Source organism: Puma concolor, chromosome D3 (assembly GCF_028749965.1).
Source record: "Puma concolor isolate L17-30 chromosome D3, mPumCon1.1.hap2, whole genome shotgun sequence".
In the NCBI taxonomy this organism is placed as follows: domain Eukaryota; kingdom Metazoa; phylum Chordata; class Mammalia; order Carnivora; family Felidae; genus Puma; species Puma concolor.
In genome coordinates this window covers 8,595,933-8,610,854 of record NC_141678.1, presented here as the reverse complement: position 1 = coordinate 8,610,854, position 14,922 = coordinate 8,595,933, and the positions used below count along the sequence as shown (strand labels likewise).

Below are 14,922 nucleotides of genomic sequence, written 5' to 3'. Positions count from 1 at the left end.
GCAGGAGTTAAATTGGGGGAGGGGCAGGAGTTCTTTAGTTGATTGCGCGCTTGCACGTTTCCATCTTTTTTGTGGAAGGGATCAGTCACAAGAAGGAAATATACATGTCCCCTAAAACAGGAGGTGCCTTGCACCTTAGTATTCCAGACCCTTTACAAATTTGAAAATCTTGAGAGTCACCATATAGGTCAAACCTCGGTACACAAACCAAGGACCAAAGCCCCAGACTCAGGGATGCTGAGTGTGGTCCGTTAACCGTTATCACCAAGGCAACCAAGCGTCTCGAGCCTACCAACCGCCTATTTCCGTCAACTACTTCTGCGCACACGCGAACCGCCCTCCCCGAAGTTTCCTGAGAACGCGTTTCACACGAGATGTGACCTGCGGGATGCTCCGTAGTCAGGGATGTAGCAGAGCGGAAGGTACAGAAGGACTTTGGATTGCGATTGGTTCGCAAGTCGTGTTCCCGGAATTCAGTCAGCGCCGCGCGAAGGCTGAAGGGAGCGGGGCGGTGGGACCTTGTGTCGAGCCGCCAGCAGCACCCGGGACTTGGAGTGCCGGTATGCCTCGGTATGCGCAGCTGGTCATGGGCCCGGCAGGCAGCGGGAAGGTGAGCATTTGGCCGGAGAAGAAGAGAAAAGTCCGAGCTCGTGGGAGGCAGGGAGGTTCTGGTCCTGACGGCGGGACCGGCGCATGCGTTTTCTGGGGACCCTGGGCAGCTCGCCTCTACAGTCTGTGCTTCAGTGCTCTTTTTGTTGTGGTTTTGAAAGTGGAGTAACTAACGATGGTTGCTAGTGTTTATAATGTGCCTGTACCCCAGATACTGCGTTTAAAACACTGTGCGAGAAGTCCTATTCTCATTTCACAGAAAACGAGACACAGAAAGGTTAAGTTCTTTGCCCAGGATCACACAGCTAGTAAGTAAGTGACGGCTGGAATTTGAATCGCTTTGTGTAACTCCAGAATCCGGCCCTCTCGCGCTCATAGAAGGTTCAAGTGTGGTCTCATTAATCACTGTTTCTTAGAGGTTGAGACGTGGACTTCTGGTATTTGAGGCGCTTTTAGGAGGTACATGGACCTAACATTAGTGAATATTGAATCATGTATTGAGAAAGTTACTCCCTTTTCAATTCTCTTTCAGTTTGCATTGAGGTGAAATTGGCAGTTTGGTGCTTGTATATGTAACACTTCTTTAATCCCCAGGTCTCTTCAGAGGTCGGATCTTAGACTCCGAGCTTTTGACAGACATTTGAATTTAGCTAGAACAAATAGACCTTTAAAGGTACCTTTTAAGGTACCTTTAATTTTACGGTTAATTTAATTTTACGGTTACCTTCATGTTATGATAAATATACCTGGCTTCCTGTTTACAATAGAGATTATTTTTTTCTTGTAAGCAAGTATTAGCAGAGTGATATGAGGGTCATTCAGATATTGCAGAAATGGTGAAGATACGGTCAAATAACAGGAGTGTGAAAAGCTCTGGAGTCTGGAAGTCTTGTCTGGCTTCAATCTTGAAGACACTGTTCTAAGGCTTGACCTCTTCTGGGTGCAGGAGATCTACATGTGACTGTAATATAGCCCTTGCCTACCCAGTGCCTGTAGTCTATTTGGGAAGACTGATAGGTGTGTTGTTAATTAAAATATAGTGTGATGCATGGAGAGGGCCTCCTGTTAGGCAGAGAGAATGGTATGTGAAAAGTCACTGAGGAGAAAGGGTAATAGAAGTTATCTTCTATATTCCAGATCAATTTTCTTTTCTTTTTCTTGTTTTTAACTTTTTTAACGTGTATTCATTTTTGAGAGAGACAAAGAGAGACAGAGCATGAGCACGGGAGGAGCAGAGAGCAAGGGAGACACAGAATCCAAAGTAGGCTCCAGGCTCCGAGCTGTCAGCACAGAGCCTGATGCGGGGCTCGAACTCACAAACCGTGAGACGGTGACCTGAGCTGAAGTCGGACGCTTAACTGACTGAGCCACCCAGGTGCCCCCAGATGAATTTTCTGACTGTGTTAGACAAGTACCTTTCTCTAAATTTTTGATGCCTGCTATCCAAAGTACTCACTGAGCATGTTCTTTTTGCCAGGCACTGTTCTGGGCCCCGGGGGTTGTATAGTGAATAAAACACACATACACAAACATACACACATTTCTGCCCTTGTAGAGTTTATATCTGAACATATTAAGTCAGCCAATTAGAAACAATTATCAAGCATTTATTATGTATCAGGTGCCATGCTAGTTTCTGGGCTTGTAAAACTGAATAAGACACATCCTTGCCCTTTTTTTTTTCTTTCTTTCTTTTCTTTTTTCTCTTCTTTTTTTCAATTTTAGAGAGCGCTCAAGTGGGAGAGAGGGACGGGGGGGGGGGGGGAAATCTGAGAGAGAGAGAGAAAATCTCAAGCAGGGTCCACACTGGGCATGGAGCCTGACACAGGGCTCAATCCCACAACCCTGGGATCACCACCTGAGCTGAAATCAAGAGTCATATACTCGACCCAGTCACCCAGGCACCCCAACACATACCTGCCCTTAAATAGAGTAGGAAAGACAGACAAGTAGCCTAGAGATTTTAACATAGTGTGTTAAGGATTACATGAGGGATAAAGAATTCTCTAAACCAAAAGTTGCAAACTGATAGCCTATCTCTAGGCTATTTTTTGACCTCAGTGTGCTCTCATCTTGAAATATTCTTCCCCTGGCTGGCAAGCACATTCACATCCCTTGGCTCAAACATTCCCCCCTCAGGGACATCATCCCTGACCACCCTACCTAAATCTTTGTTTGGACTGTAATCATCCTGGTAAGGATATTGTGTGTTACATAGACATTGTGTGTGCTGCATGGTATGATCAGAAATCTTCTTCTTAAATTCCACTTTTTGCATGTTAGAGCAGCAGGGAGCCTTAGTGATCGTACAGGCCATCCCAGTTAAGAGATTAGAAAACCGAGCAGGGGGGCACCTGGCTGGTTCATTCCGCACAGCATGCATCTCTTGATCTCAGGGTTATAAATTCAAGCCCCATGTTGGGTGTAGAGATTACTTAAAATCTTAAGGGGCGCCTGGGTGGCTTAGTCGGTTAAGCGTCTAACTCTTGTTCTTCGCTCGGGTTATGATCTCGCAGTTCATGAATTCAAGCCCTGCATATGGCTCTGTGCTAATGGTGTGGAGCCTGCTTGGGATTCTGTTTCTCCTCTCTGCCCCCCCTCCCCCCCCCCCCCCCGCTCTCTCTCAAAAAATAAATAGGGGCACTTGGGTGGCTTAGTCAGTTAAGTGTCTGACCTTGGCTCAGGTCATGCTCTCATGGTTCGTGGATTTGTGCCCCATGTTGGGCTCTCTGCTGACAGCTTGGAGCCTGGAGCCTGCTTCAGATTCTGTGTCTCCCTCTCTCTCTCTGCTTCTCCCCCACTCATGCTCTGTTTCTGTCTCTCAAACTGAATAAAGGTTAAAAAAAGTTTTTAAATTAAATAAACAAACAAACATAACACCTTAAAAAAAAAAGAAGAAGAAGAAGGGGAGGGAGGGAGGGAGGGAGGGAGGGAGGAAGGAAGGAAGGAAGGAAGGAAGGAAGGAAGGAAGGAAGGAAGGAAGGAAACAAATGAGCAAAGTAGAGAAGCAGTTTCCCTAAAGTTACGCATGAGTCCCAGCCAGGTCTGGATCTGCAGCCCAGTCTGGTGTCCCCGACTCCCAGCCCAGTACCTTTCCTGTTTTCAGTCAGATTTTTGGTCAATAAAGGCATAGTTTTACCCTTAGTGGATACTAACCAAGGGATATGGAGAGTCCTCCTGGGGGTGTAGGGGGCTGTACTACTCTGCCTGTTGCTTTGACCCCTCATGCCTTGTGACATTACAGAGCACCTACTGTGCCACCATGGTCCAGCACTGTGAAGCCCTCAATCGATCTGTCCAAGTTGTGAACCTAGATCCTGCAGCAGAACACTTCAACTACTCTGTGATGGCTGGTGAGTCCTCAGCAGGGCCTTCCCCCTCCTTCAGGAAAAATAAGGGGGTGGAGAAACCATAAGTGCAGGCTGCTTGGCACAAAAGCTGAAATTTTTAATTACTACAGTTTGCTTCCCTGTTTTATAGTGAACAGCATGAGGCTGAATGTCATTTGGTGACATCCACTCATGTGGACATAGGTGACAGTATCCTTTCCTGGTCTTTGTTTAAGAATTAAGTGAGTAGACTCCTCCCTTGTCACACTTCCCTTCTGTCCCTTTCATGCTTAGTCCTGGTGTGGTGAATCAGGTTTACTGCTGATCATAGTATAAGTAAGCAGCCTGTTTTGTTTTTTAAAATTCTTTTCATTTATTCATTCAGTTGAGCACATGCTTTATAAACATTGCAGATTGTCCTAAGGATTGCAAATAGGCTGATGAGAGGGAGTAAGTGGGGAAGTTGGTTTAGGAAGGGTAGTCGGGGAAAAGTCTCAGGAAGGGAGATTTGGACCCAGACCTGATGATGATAGTAATGTGCTCACCAAGCAGGGGAGAGGCCTTCCAAGATGAGGGAACTCAGGGCAATAAACAGCCTAGAGACAGAAGGGGTTTGGTGTGTTCCAGAAAAAGTAAGTATGTCAATGAGCTGGAACATAATGAGTGAAGCAAAGAAGTGCCAGTAGGACATGAGAAGTTTGGGTTTTATCCTGTGTTCTTAGTCCACTTGAGCTGCCTTAACAAAACCCCACAGGCAGGGCAGCTTATAAACAACAGAAATGTGTTTTTCATGGTTCTGGAGGCTGGAAGTCCAAGATCAGGATGCCAGCAGAGTCAGGTTCTGGTCAAGGACATCTTCTAGGTGGCAGACTGCTGACTCCCATGTCAGCAACTCTCATATTATGGAAGGGGACAAGGGACCTCTCTGGGACCTCTTTTATTAAGAGCACTAACCCCATTCATGAGACACCATCCTCATGACCCAGTTGCCTCCCAAAGGCTCCAGCTCCTAATATTATCACCTTGGGCATTAGGTATTCAACATAGGAATTTCAAGGGGACACAAACATTCAGTCTATAGTACCTGTCAGCAGTAGAGTACCATTGGAGGGTTTAAAGCAAAGGAGGGGATTGACATCCGATATACTTTTTTTTTTTAAAGAAATACAGTCATCTTTTTTTTTTAAGTTTATTTATTAATTTTGAGAGAGAGAGCAAGCACAAGTGGGGAGAGGGGCAGAGAGAGAATCCCAAGCAGGCTCCGCACAGTCAGCCCCAACAAGGGGCTCGAACTCATGAACTGTGAGGTCATGACCTGAGCCAAAATCAAAAGTTGGGTGCTTAACTCACTGAGCCACCCAGGTGCCCCAATATACATTTTTAAAGATACTGACTCCCAGATGAAAAACAGAGATTCTAGGGGTCAGGAGTAGCAGGGACTAGCAGTATGGCTCTTGAAAATGTCCAGGTGGCTTGGACTAGTGTGGTTATGGTACAGATGGAAAGAAGCAGATAGATTTGGTATCTACTTTGCAAATGGAATTAGCATTCTGTGGGAGAGTGAACCAGAAGGGTGTAAGAAAGGGAGGAATCATCAAGGGTGACTCTTAGATCTCTGACTTGAGTGTCCTGAATTGCTGAAGAGAGCATGTGGTACCATTTACCAGGAAGGAGGACAAGTCTGTTTAGGTTTAGGGCAGTTCTCTTTGCACTTACTAAGCTGGAGATGTCTGACATACCTAAGAGGCAGCATCAGGGAACCAATTGGATATAATAGTCTGGGACTCTGGGACAAGGTCTGGCCTAGAGATATAAGTTGGCAAATCAGCAGCATATAGACAGAACATAAGCCTCCAGGGCTGGATGAGATCATCTCAGGAGGAAGTATGGTGAGAGAAGAGAACCCAAGGCCAAGCCTTGAAGTTGTCTGATCTTCAGAAGTCTGGTGGAGGCAGTGGAGTCAGTGAGATAGGAAAGCCAGAAAAACATTGTATCACAGAAGCCAGGAGGAGAGACAGTTTCAAGAAAGAGCTTGTGCTTGGTGATGTTCTTGATGGTTAGGAGTTCACGTAAGATGAGGACAGAAGTGGGTGTTAGACGTGGGGACATGGAAGTGGTTGGTGGTGACTGTGCCTAGAGGTTTCAGCAGAGCGGTTTGAAGAGTGGCCCGAAGGTGATGCAGTGACGCGGACAGGAGACAAAGTTTCACTGTGAAAGGAGCAGAGAAGTGGGATGAGAACTGGAGGGGATAGGAAGGTCAAGGGAGGTTTCCTTTTAACGTTGGAGATGCTAACTGGAACACTGGGTCGGACTTGATTGCTGAAGAGAACGATCCAGTAGAAAAAGAAACTGAAAATGCCAGACGGTGGGAATAACTTCACGAGTGAGAAAGGGAGGGGAAATCCCAAACAAGTGGAGGGCTTTGCCTTCAGGAGTGGGGGGCTTTTTTTTTTTTTAAAGAAATTATCTCTTTTATTTTTAAGAAATAGAATCAACATGGGGCTCAAACTTAACGCCGCGATCAAGAATTGCATGCTCCACTGACTGAACCACCAGGTGTCCCTGGAGTGGGGTCCTTCTTCCTTGCAAGCAGAGGGAAGGCAGGGTGGAAGGCACCATGTAATAGTGGTGGTGGGAATATGGGAAATTCTCTTTGGTTGGCTTCTGATTTCTATTAATGATATTTGTGCCATCAGGACGTTAGAGTGGCTGGAAGTGGGTGCGAGTGGGGTGGAGGAGGCAGGTTGAATAGTCATCTTCCTTGAAAAAACATCATTGCATTGCTTTGGGATTGTTTTGTTGCACCCAACATAAAGCACTCAAGCCAGCTTACATAAAAGGATTATTTAGAATGAACAAGGGAATCTCTTACAAAACCCAAGAGGAAGGCTTTATGAGAGACTAGAACCCAAAACACAAAAACTAACAGAAACTAAAGCCGGCTTTCTGTCTTTCTCTGCCTTTTTCTCTCTCTTACAGACCAGCTTTCTCCGCTTCAGGTGGCCCAGCAAAGTGCCTCCAACTTCAGGTTCACATCCCTTTCTGGTCCAGGTGTCTTAATGACTGACTTGTGTCCTTTTATTTATTTATTTATTTATTTTTAATTTAAAAAAATTTTTTTAATTTATTTATTTTTGAGAGATAGAACACGAATGGGAGAGGGGCAGAGAGAGAGAGAGACACACACAGAATCTGAAGCAGGCTGTAAGCTCTGAGCTGTCAGCACAGAGAGCAACCCATGAACTGCGAGATCATGACCTGAGCCAAAGTCGAATGCTTAACTGACTGAGCCACCCAGGCACCCCTTGAGTCATCCTTTTAGGAGACCTATTTTATTGTCTCAACTTGGGTCAGATGTTTATCCCCTGGATAGGGAGAGGAAATGCATAGGAAGATATTATCCATATAAACATGGCTATGAGTGAGGCATTTCTCTGTGAACAGAGATTATAGTTTTGTTTTGTTTTGTTTTTTAATGTTTATTTATTTTGGGGAGAGAGAGACAGAACATGAGCAGGGGAGGGGCAGAGAGAGAGAGACACAGAATCCAAAACAGGCTCCAGGCTCTGAGCTGTCAGCACAGAGCCTGACACAGGGCTCGAACTCAGGATCATGACCTAGTCCGAAGATGGACGCCTAACCTACTTAGCCACCCAGGTGCCCCTAGAGATTGTAGGTTTGAGCACAAACATAAAAAACCTGTGGTAGAAAGTTATAAGGAATAAATTTCCAAAATTAGTAGTAGAGAAGAACTATACATATACCAGAATTTTTAAGCTCCTGCTATAGGTGATTTAGCTACATTATCCCATGGAGTCTTCATCCTTCTACCCCAGCATATATGATTTGTCCGCCATTTTATAAATAAAGAAAGTGAGATGCAGAGAGGTTACATAGCTTCCCTGAGGTCATGATGTTAAGAAATAGCAGTTGGTTTTCTTGGTTTGGTTTTGTTGTACTTGTTTTAGAATAAGTAGTATATATTCACATGGTTCAAAATGCAAAAGGTACAAAGAGTAAGTATACAAGAAAACGTCTCCCTCCCAGCTCTGTGTCTCATTAATCAGCTCCCCTACCTGGAGGCATCCAGTGTTGCCAGTTTCTAGGATGTTTTTCCGTATAGAGTCTGTGCATATAAAATCACATATGTGTGTTGTTATGTATATAGTGAATCTTTGTCTTTTTGTTGTTGTTGTTGTTGTTGACACATATGATGGCATTTTTACACAGAGTTCTGTACCTTAAACTTTTCACTTGAAAGTATACCTGGGAGGGCCGCCTAGATGGCTCATTCGGTTAAACGTCCAACTTCAGCTTCGGTCATGATCTCGTGGTCTGCAGGTTGGATCCCCACGTCGGGCTCTGTGCTGACAGCTGGGAGCCTAGAGCCTGCTTCAGATTCTGTGTCTCCCTCTCGATCTGTCTCTCTGTCTCTGTGTCCATCCTCGCGCGCGCGCTCTCTCTCTCTCTCTCTCTCTAAAATAAACGTTAAAAAATAAAAATAAAAAAGTAGACCTGGAAGACTGTATCACATGCATACTTAAAAGAACTTCTCCTTTTTATGGCTACATAGGATTCCAGTATCTGGCTATATAGTAATTTATTTAATTAGTTCCCACAAATACTGCTACTCGATCGGAAGTGAATAATCATGTACAGGAATAGTTTCATATATGTGATTTTTTTATATAATTATTAACTCTCACTAGTGACGATAACAATTTTTGAATGGATGTTCTTATATTCTGGGCCCTGTCTATCTTTTGCAGACATTCGAGAGCTGATCGAGGTGGATGATGTCATGGAGGATGACTGTCTGCGGTTTGGTCCCAATGGAGGATTGGTATTTTGCATGGAATACTTTGCCAATAATTTTGACTGGCTAGAGAACTGTCTTGGCCACGTAGAGGATGACTATATCCTTTTTGACTGTCCAGGTAAGTCTACAATTTGAACATGACCTTTTTCTTGAAGTTGTGCTGGCTCTATCCTCAGTGAGAAAAAGTGGACTGAGCCTTTGTAGCTCTAAACCATATTGCAGTGAAGTACAAAGCTCTTATTCATTGACTCTAACTCATTCATGAGTTTACTGAGGGTTTACTTTGTATGCTGGGAATACCATACAGAGCCAGGAAGCCATGGCCTTTGCTCTCACGGAGCCCTCAGTCAAGTGGAAGTGCTAAACAGAATGAACAAAATCACCCAAATTATTATTTAATATTCATTTTTGGTAGGTTCTCCACAGGAGTAGTACAGACCCCCACATAGCAAGATTAGGAGTCGTCTGATCAAGTGGCCCGTAAGCTGGGCTGTGAGGTGGAGGTGAGGGAAACCATGGTCCAGGCAGAGGGCACAGCATGCCAAAAGCCTTGAGACAGGAAAAAGTGAGATGGGTTTGGGGCACTGAGAAGGCCAGTGTGGCTGGAGTACTGAAAACCCAGGGAAATGTCATGAGGTGAGGCTGGTGGGGGACACATAATCACGCACAACTTCTTAAGCCAAATTGTGAATTTTATTTTATTTATCTTTTAATGCTTATTTATTTATTTTGAAAGAGAGAGAAAGAACAAGCTGGGGAGGGGCAGGAGGTGGGGGGACAGAGATCCAAAGCGGGCTCTGTGCTGACAGCAGAGAGCCCAATGTGGGGCTCGAACCCACAAACCGTGAGATCACGACCTGAGCCAAAGTTGGATGCTTAACCAACTGAGCCATCCAGGCGCCCCTATTTTTTTTTAATATTTATTTATTTATTTTGAGAGAGAGAGAGAGAGAGAGCAAGCACATACAGGAGAGAGGCAGAGAGAGAATCCCAAGCAGGCTCCCGACATGGGGCTAAATCTCACGAACCATTAGATCATGACCCAAGCCAAAATCAAGAGTCAGGTGTTTGACTGAGCCACCAAGCTGCCTCAAAATTGTGAATTTTAGACTTGAGTCTAACCTAGATGTGATCATTTGTGCCCTCACGTTATTTTCCCTTGCTTTTAATTGAACCTACAGAAAAGTGCATATATCCCAAGCATACAGCTTGATGAATATTCCCAAACAACACACCCCTTTGTAGCACTTGCTTTTGATTCCCTTTATTAACCATTTTTAGAAAATTTTTTTTCACGTAATTTAATGAGTTCACATATTTCCTGTTTATAATAGTCTTGTTATTATTCTTCATGTAGGTCAGATTGAGCTGTATACGCACCTGCCTGTGATGAAACAACTAGTCCAGCAACTGGAACAGTGGGAGTTCCGAGTCTGTGGAGTTTTTCTCGTTGACTCTCAGTTCATGGTGGAGTCATTCAAGGTTTAGATCAATCATACCGATTTTTTAGTCATGGGTATATGCAGGTGACAGTCTTCTTTAATCACTGTGTGATTCTGGACATTTCAAAACGATATTCCAGAATTATTTAGTATCCCTTATTCAGTTATTATAATGATGTATTTTTAAGTCAAAATATGATATCATATAGATTTGGGGGAACTACTTACCAAGAAAAATAAAGCAAGTGTATAGTTTATAAGTCTATTTTTGATTCTCTGAGGGCCTTTGGTCTAGCTTATGAACTGTATTTCCCATTAATCGCTCTTAAGGAATATTCGATGAAAAGAAGTTAAACATCTAGATTGAGGTTTGTGATCACTGTAAATTTTTTTTTAAGATTTTATATTTAAGTAATTCCTACACCCATGTGGGGCTTGAACTTACAGCCCCAAGATCAAGAGTTGTGTGCTCAGATGACCAAGCCAGCCGGGCTTGGTAATTTACAATTGTAATTTACAATCACTGTAAATTAAATCTACCTCTTCCTTCTTTATTCTCACCTTCGGAAACCAAGGGTCAACCATCTGATGAATGGACTGTCTTTTCTTTAGGACTAGCATTTCTTTTATTTAGGCCAGTTTTGTTCCAATGAGGAGTAAAAGCCTCTCTTTTATTCAGAGACCAGCAAATTTTATTGGCAACAATTAATTTATCTTCCCTTTTCTGTTTCCTCCTTCAGTTCATCTCTGGCATCTTGGCAGCCCTGAGTGCCATGATCTCTCTAGAAATTCCACAAGTTAACATCATGACAAAAATGGATCTGCTGAGCAAGAAAGCTAAAAAGGAAATTGAAAAGTGAGTTCACTTCTTCCATTATCATCAGATTTTAATTGCAGAGATGTGAAATTCTGTCAGTCTACAAAACTAGTTCCTGATTTATTCTTCATTTTATTCATCATTTTTCTCTCCTTCGAAGGTTTCTAGATCCAGACATGTATTCTTTATTAGATGATTCTGCAAGTGACTTAAGAAGCAAAAAGTTCAAAAAATTGACTAAAGCTATATGTGGACTGGTAAGCTTTCAAGTTTTGTTTTGTTTTTTTTTAAGTTTATTTATTTTGAGAGAGAGGAGAGAGAGAACCAGTGGGGAGGGACAGAGAGAGGGGGATACAGAGGATCCGAAGCTGGCTCTGTGCTCACAGCAGAGATCCCGATGCGGGGCTTGAACTCACAAACCAATGACATTATGACCTGAGCCTAAATCAAGAGTCAGATGCTTAGCCCACTGAGCCACCCAGGCTCTCATCAGGGTTGTTTTTTTTTTTTAAAAACCCGACCATAACCTGACCATAACCTGGTCAGCTGTTTACCCATAGCTAGTCAGTGGCCACTATTACAGGAAGCAGAGTCCAACCCTATTCCTTGCAAAAGGGAGGAAGGTAGGGGCAGGCTGTGGCCAGTCTGTAGCTTAAATTACTTACTTACTTACTTACTTACTTACTTACTTACTTACTTATTTATTTATGAGAGCACACGTATATGCACACATGGGGAGGGGCAGAGGGAGAGAGAGAATCTTAAGCAGGTCCCACACCCAGCACATAGCCTGATACAGGGATCATGACCTGAGCCGAAATCAAGAGTCAGACACTTAACCAGCTGAGCCACCCAGGCACCCCTCAGGAGTTTAATTTAGAAGTAGTTATTGGCAGTAGCTGATAAGTTAACTGATGTGTCTACTATTCTAAGCTTTCTGGGGAGGTCAGAACTGTCTGTGCCCTTTTTAAATTCCTGGTGGTTGTTGAATTCAGATAAATGCGTATGAAACAGTAAGTGTCTAGTTAAAGAGTAAGTTAATGAGTATCCGGGAGGTTAGAGGGCAGAAAAATCAATGATGATTTGCTGTTGTTCTGTGTCTATCCCTCCTCCCCCTCCTTCCACATGCAGATGTTTTAAATCGGAAGTATAAATGGTTATAAAAGAAAATGTAAGTTGAAAGTTAAGTCTTTAAACAGCTTCAGAATGACCCTTTCTGAAATTCCCAACTTGTAGATTGATGACTACAGCATGGTTCGATTTTTACCTTATGATCAGTCAGATGAAGAAAGCATGAACATTGTGTTACAGCATATTGATTTTGCCATTCAGTATGGAGAAGACTTAGAATTCAAAGAACCAAAGGTAATTTTGATTATTGGCTTTTGGTATCAATGTTTGCCAGCACTCAGTGGCCTCTTACATATTCCCAGCAACTCCTTAAATTTTGTCTTACAGCAGTGGTAATCTGGGCTTTTCTGGGAGATCTCTGAAATTGACATCTTTGCTCAACAAGCAGTATCAGTTCTACTCCCTGTTATTGAGGCTACAGTATTATTAAGTTTCTTTGTTCTCAGAGCGTGGGGGCATGTGCAGAGAGGAGATGAAATCCAATTGAACTTGGGCTGCCCTCACATGTCACTGGGAAGCCTGGTGGTAGTCATCGTAGGCCGCATCTCAGCAAAGTAGCTGAGAATCAGCAGGTGTAAACTCAAGTGAGAACTGCTTCCAATGAGTTACAGGCACTTTGATTTACCACTTAGCTGGAAAAATTCTATCACTCATGCCTTTTGTCACTGTAAAATACACCTAAAATGCAGTTGGGCATTATCTCCTGGTAGGGCATTGCCTGAAAAATATGTAAGCACGTACTAGGTCTACCTTAGGGGAAATGAATATTTTCTATTTTGTTCTTTGTGTCAGGAACATGAAGATGAGTCTTCTTCTATGTTTGATGAATATTTTCAAGGACACCAGAATGAATGAAGAATTTTTAAAATAGTAACCATATATGTGAAGCACTGTGGCTGAACCAGCAAGACATTGTTCTCTTCAAAGGATGCAGTACTAGAAAGCTACTTATTTTAATGAAAAAAGTAATACTTGGCTCTTTAGCAGCAGCATGCCTGAATCAAGTTCTAGTTATTCTTCAATGGCTGGTGTTTCAGGTGGAATCTTTTAGTATCATTTTAACAGCATCAATTTAGATTTTAAATGTTGAAGTTGAAATGAATGCACATAGGCTTGTATATAGTATGAATGAGCGCTTGTGGTACATTTAGGACCCAGTCTACCTTTATTTCTACTGTTGGGTTTTTGTTATTTTTGAAAGGTTTTTTTTTTGGAGAGGCAGGGATTATTGTAATAAAACATATGTATGTGTGTCCAAAGGAAAAAAATCTAGAAGGATAGAGTTAAGACCCATTGCTTACCTATATCTCTGAGTTTTCCTACTTTGAAAATGTATCATTTGTGTAATTAAAAAATGAAAAGTAACTTTTAAAATATATATGTATGTATGTAAATAAAATAAATAGAAAATAGCACTAACCTTTCATTACACTCTTGTTTTCCAGTCAGAATTTGAAATACTCAGCCAGGGGCACCTGGGTGCCTCAGTCACTTGAGTGTCCAACTTCTGATATCAGGATCAAAACAAAAGTCAGGAACCCAGGGTCATGGGATTGAGCCCCACATCAGGCATCAGGCTCCATGCTGAGCATGGAACCTGCTTGAGATTCTCTCTCTCCCTTTACCCCTCCCCAACGCACATGTGTGCTCTCTCTCATTCTCTCTCTCTCTCTCTCTCTCTCTCTCTCTCTCTCTCTCTCTCTCTCTAATAAGAAAAAAAAAAAATGAAATACTCAGCCAGGGCAAATTTTTAAATGAATAAATTTGCCCAGTCATCAAAATGTAGTCAGTGATTTCTTTAAAAATGCAGTTTTTACTTACTCATTTCATTTCATTTCATTTCATTTCATTTATTTCATTTCATTTCATTTATTTCATTTCATTTCATTTCATTTCATTTCATTTCATTTCATTTCATTTATTTCATTTCATAAGAGAGAGAGAGAGAGCAAGCAGGGTAGGAGCAGAGAGGGGAGAGAAAGAATCCCAAGCAGGCTCCGCACTGTCAGTGCAGAGCCTGATGCAGGGCTTAGACTCATGAACCGCAAGATCATGACCTGAGCTGAAATTAAGAGTCAGACACTTAACCAACTGAGCCACCCAGGCACCCCAAAAATTCAGTTTTTAGTCTCTGAGCATTTAAAAATGTATAGTTTCCTGGAGTAACATGCACACAAAAATGCAAAAGATGTAAAGTTTTTTCTTTTAACTAATGTGCACATTGGTCAAATTGTTTCTTTTCAGTGTTTTTAAGTTCAGTGGGGTTGGGTATGAAAGCATGGAGAATGGCTAGTCAGTCAACAGATATTTTTCTAGTATCTACCGTGGGCCAGGCCCTGCTAAAGCCCACCGAGTTCTACCAGGCATTGTGCTAAGAAGTATCTTACATAGTCTTGGGGTGCCTGGGTGGCCCAGTTAGTTAAGCGTCTAACTCTTGATCTTGGCTCAGGTCACAATGTCATAGTTCATGAGTTGGAGCCCGTGTTGGGCTCTGCACTGACAGCACAAAGCCTGCTTGGGAGTCTGTCCCTCTCTCCCTCTGCCCTTACCCTGCTCTCTCTTGCATGTGTGCGCTCTCTTTCAAGTCTTTTTTAAAAAGGTAAAAAAGAAACATTTTCTAGTTTCTTTCACTTTCATATCCTCGTAATGGGCCCAGGCTTCATTGGTCATTTGGTCCTGGATCTTCTAGCAATACAAATTAAGCCCTTTAACCCGCAACTCCAGTTAAATTTTAATCACTCTTAGGCCTTGATAGCAGGAGAGACACCTGTAGTG

At 42.8% G+C, this 14,922-nt stretch overlaps 1 protein-coding gene across 4 annotated transcripts; it reads left to right on the top strand.

Moving 5' to 3' along the window:
- Positions 1-257: 257 nt before the first annotated feature.
- GPN3 (GPN-loop GTPase 3) lies at positions 258-13,562 on the top strand. 4 transcript variants are annotated; one of them, XM_086681658.1, is made up of 9 exons: positions 258-610; positions 3,854-3,962; positions 6,918-6,989; positions 8,708-8,875; positions 10,115-10,239; positions 10,940-11,055; positions 11,177-11,273; positions 12,253-12,381; positions 12,940-13,562. In XM_086681658.1, the coding sequence occupies exons 1-9, from the start codon at positions 389-391 to the stop codon at positions 13,000-13,002; spliced, it is 1,101 nt and encodes a 366-aa protein (XP_086537784.1). In that variant the 5' UTR covers positions 258-388; the 3' UTR covers positions 13,003-13,562. The 4 variants fall into 4 exon arrangements, with proteins under 4 accessions (XP_086537784.1, XP_025789079.2, XP_086537785.1 ...); XM_086681660.1 differs by lacking the exon at positions 258-610 and adding an exon at positions 735-1,087; XM_025933294.2 differs by lacking the exon at positions 6,918-6,989.
- Positions 13,563-14,922: the final 1,360 nt, after the last annotated feature.

Coding starts and splice junctions, on each gene's coding strand:
- GPN3 (XM_086681658.1), top strand. CDS start 389: ATGCTCCGTAGTCAGGGATGTAGCAGAGCGGAAGGTACAGAAGGACTT. Junction 11,056..11,176: donor GCTAAAAAGGAAATTGAAAA/GTGAGTTCACTT, acceptor TCTCCTTCGAAG/GTTTCTAGATCCAGACATGT. Junction 11,274..12,252: donor CTAAAGCTATATGTGGACTG/GTAAGCTTTCAA, acceptor CCCAACTTGTAG/ATTGATGACTACAGCATGGT.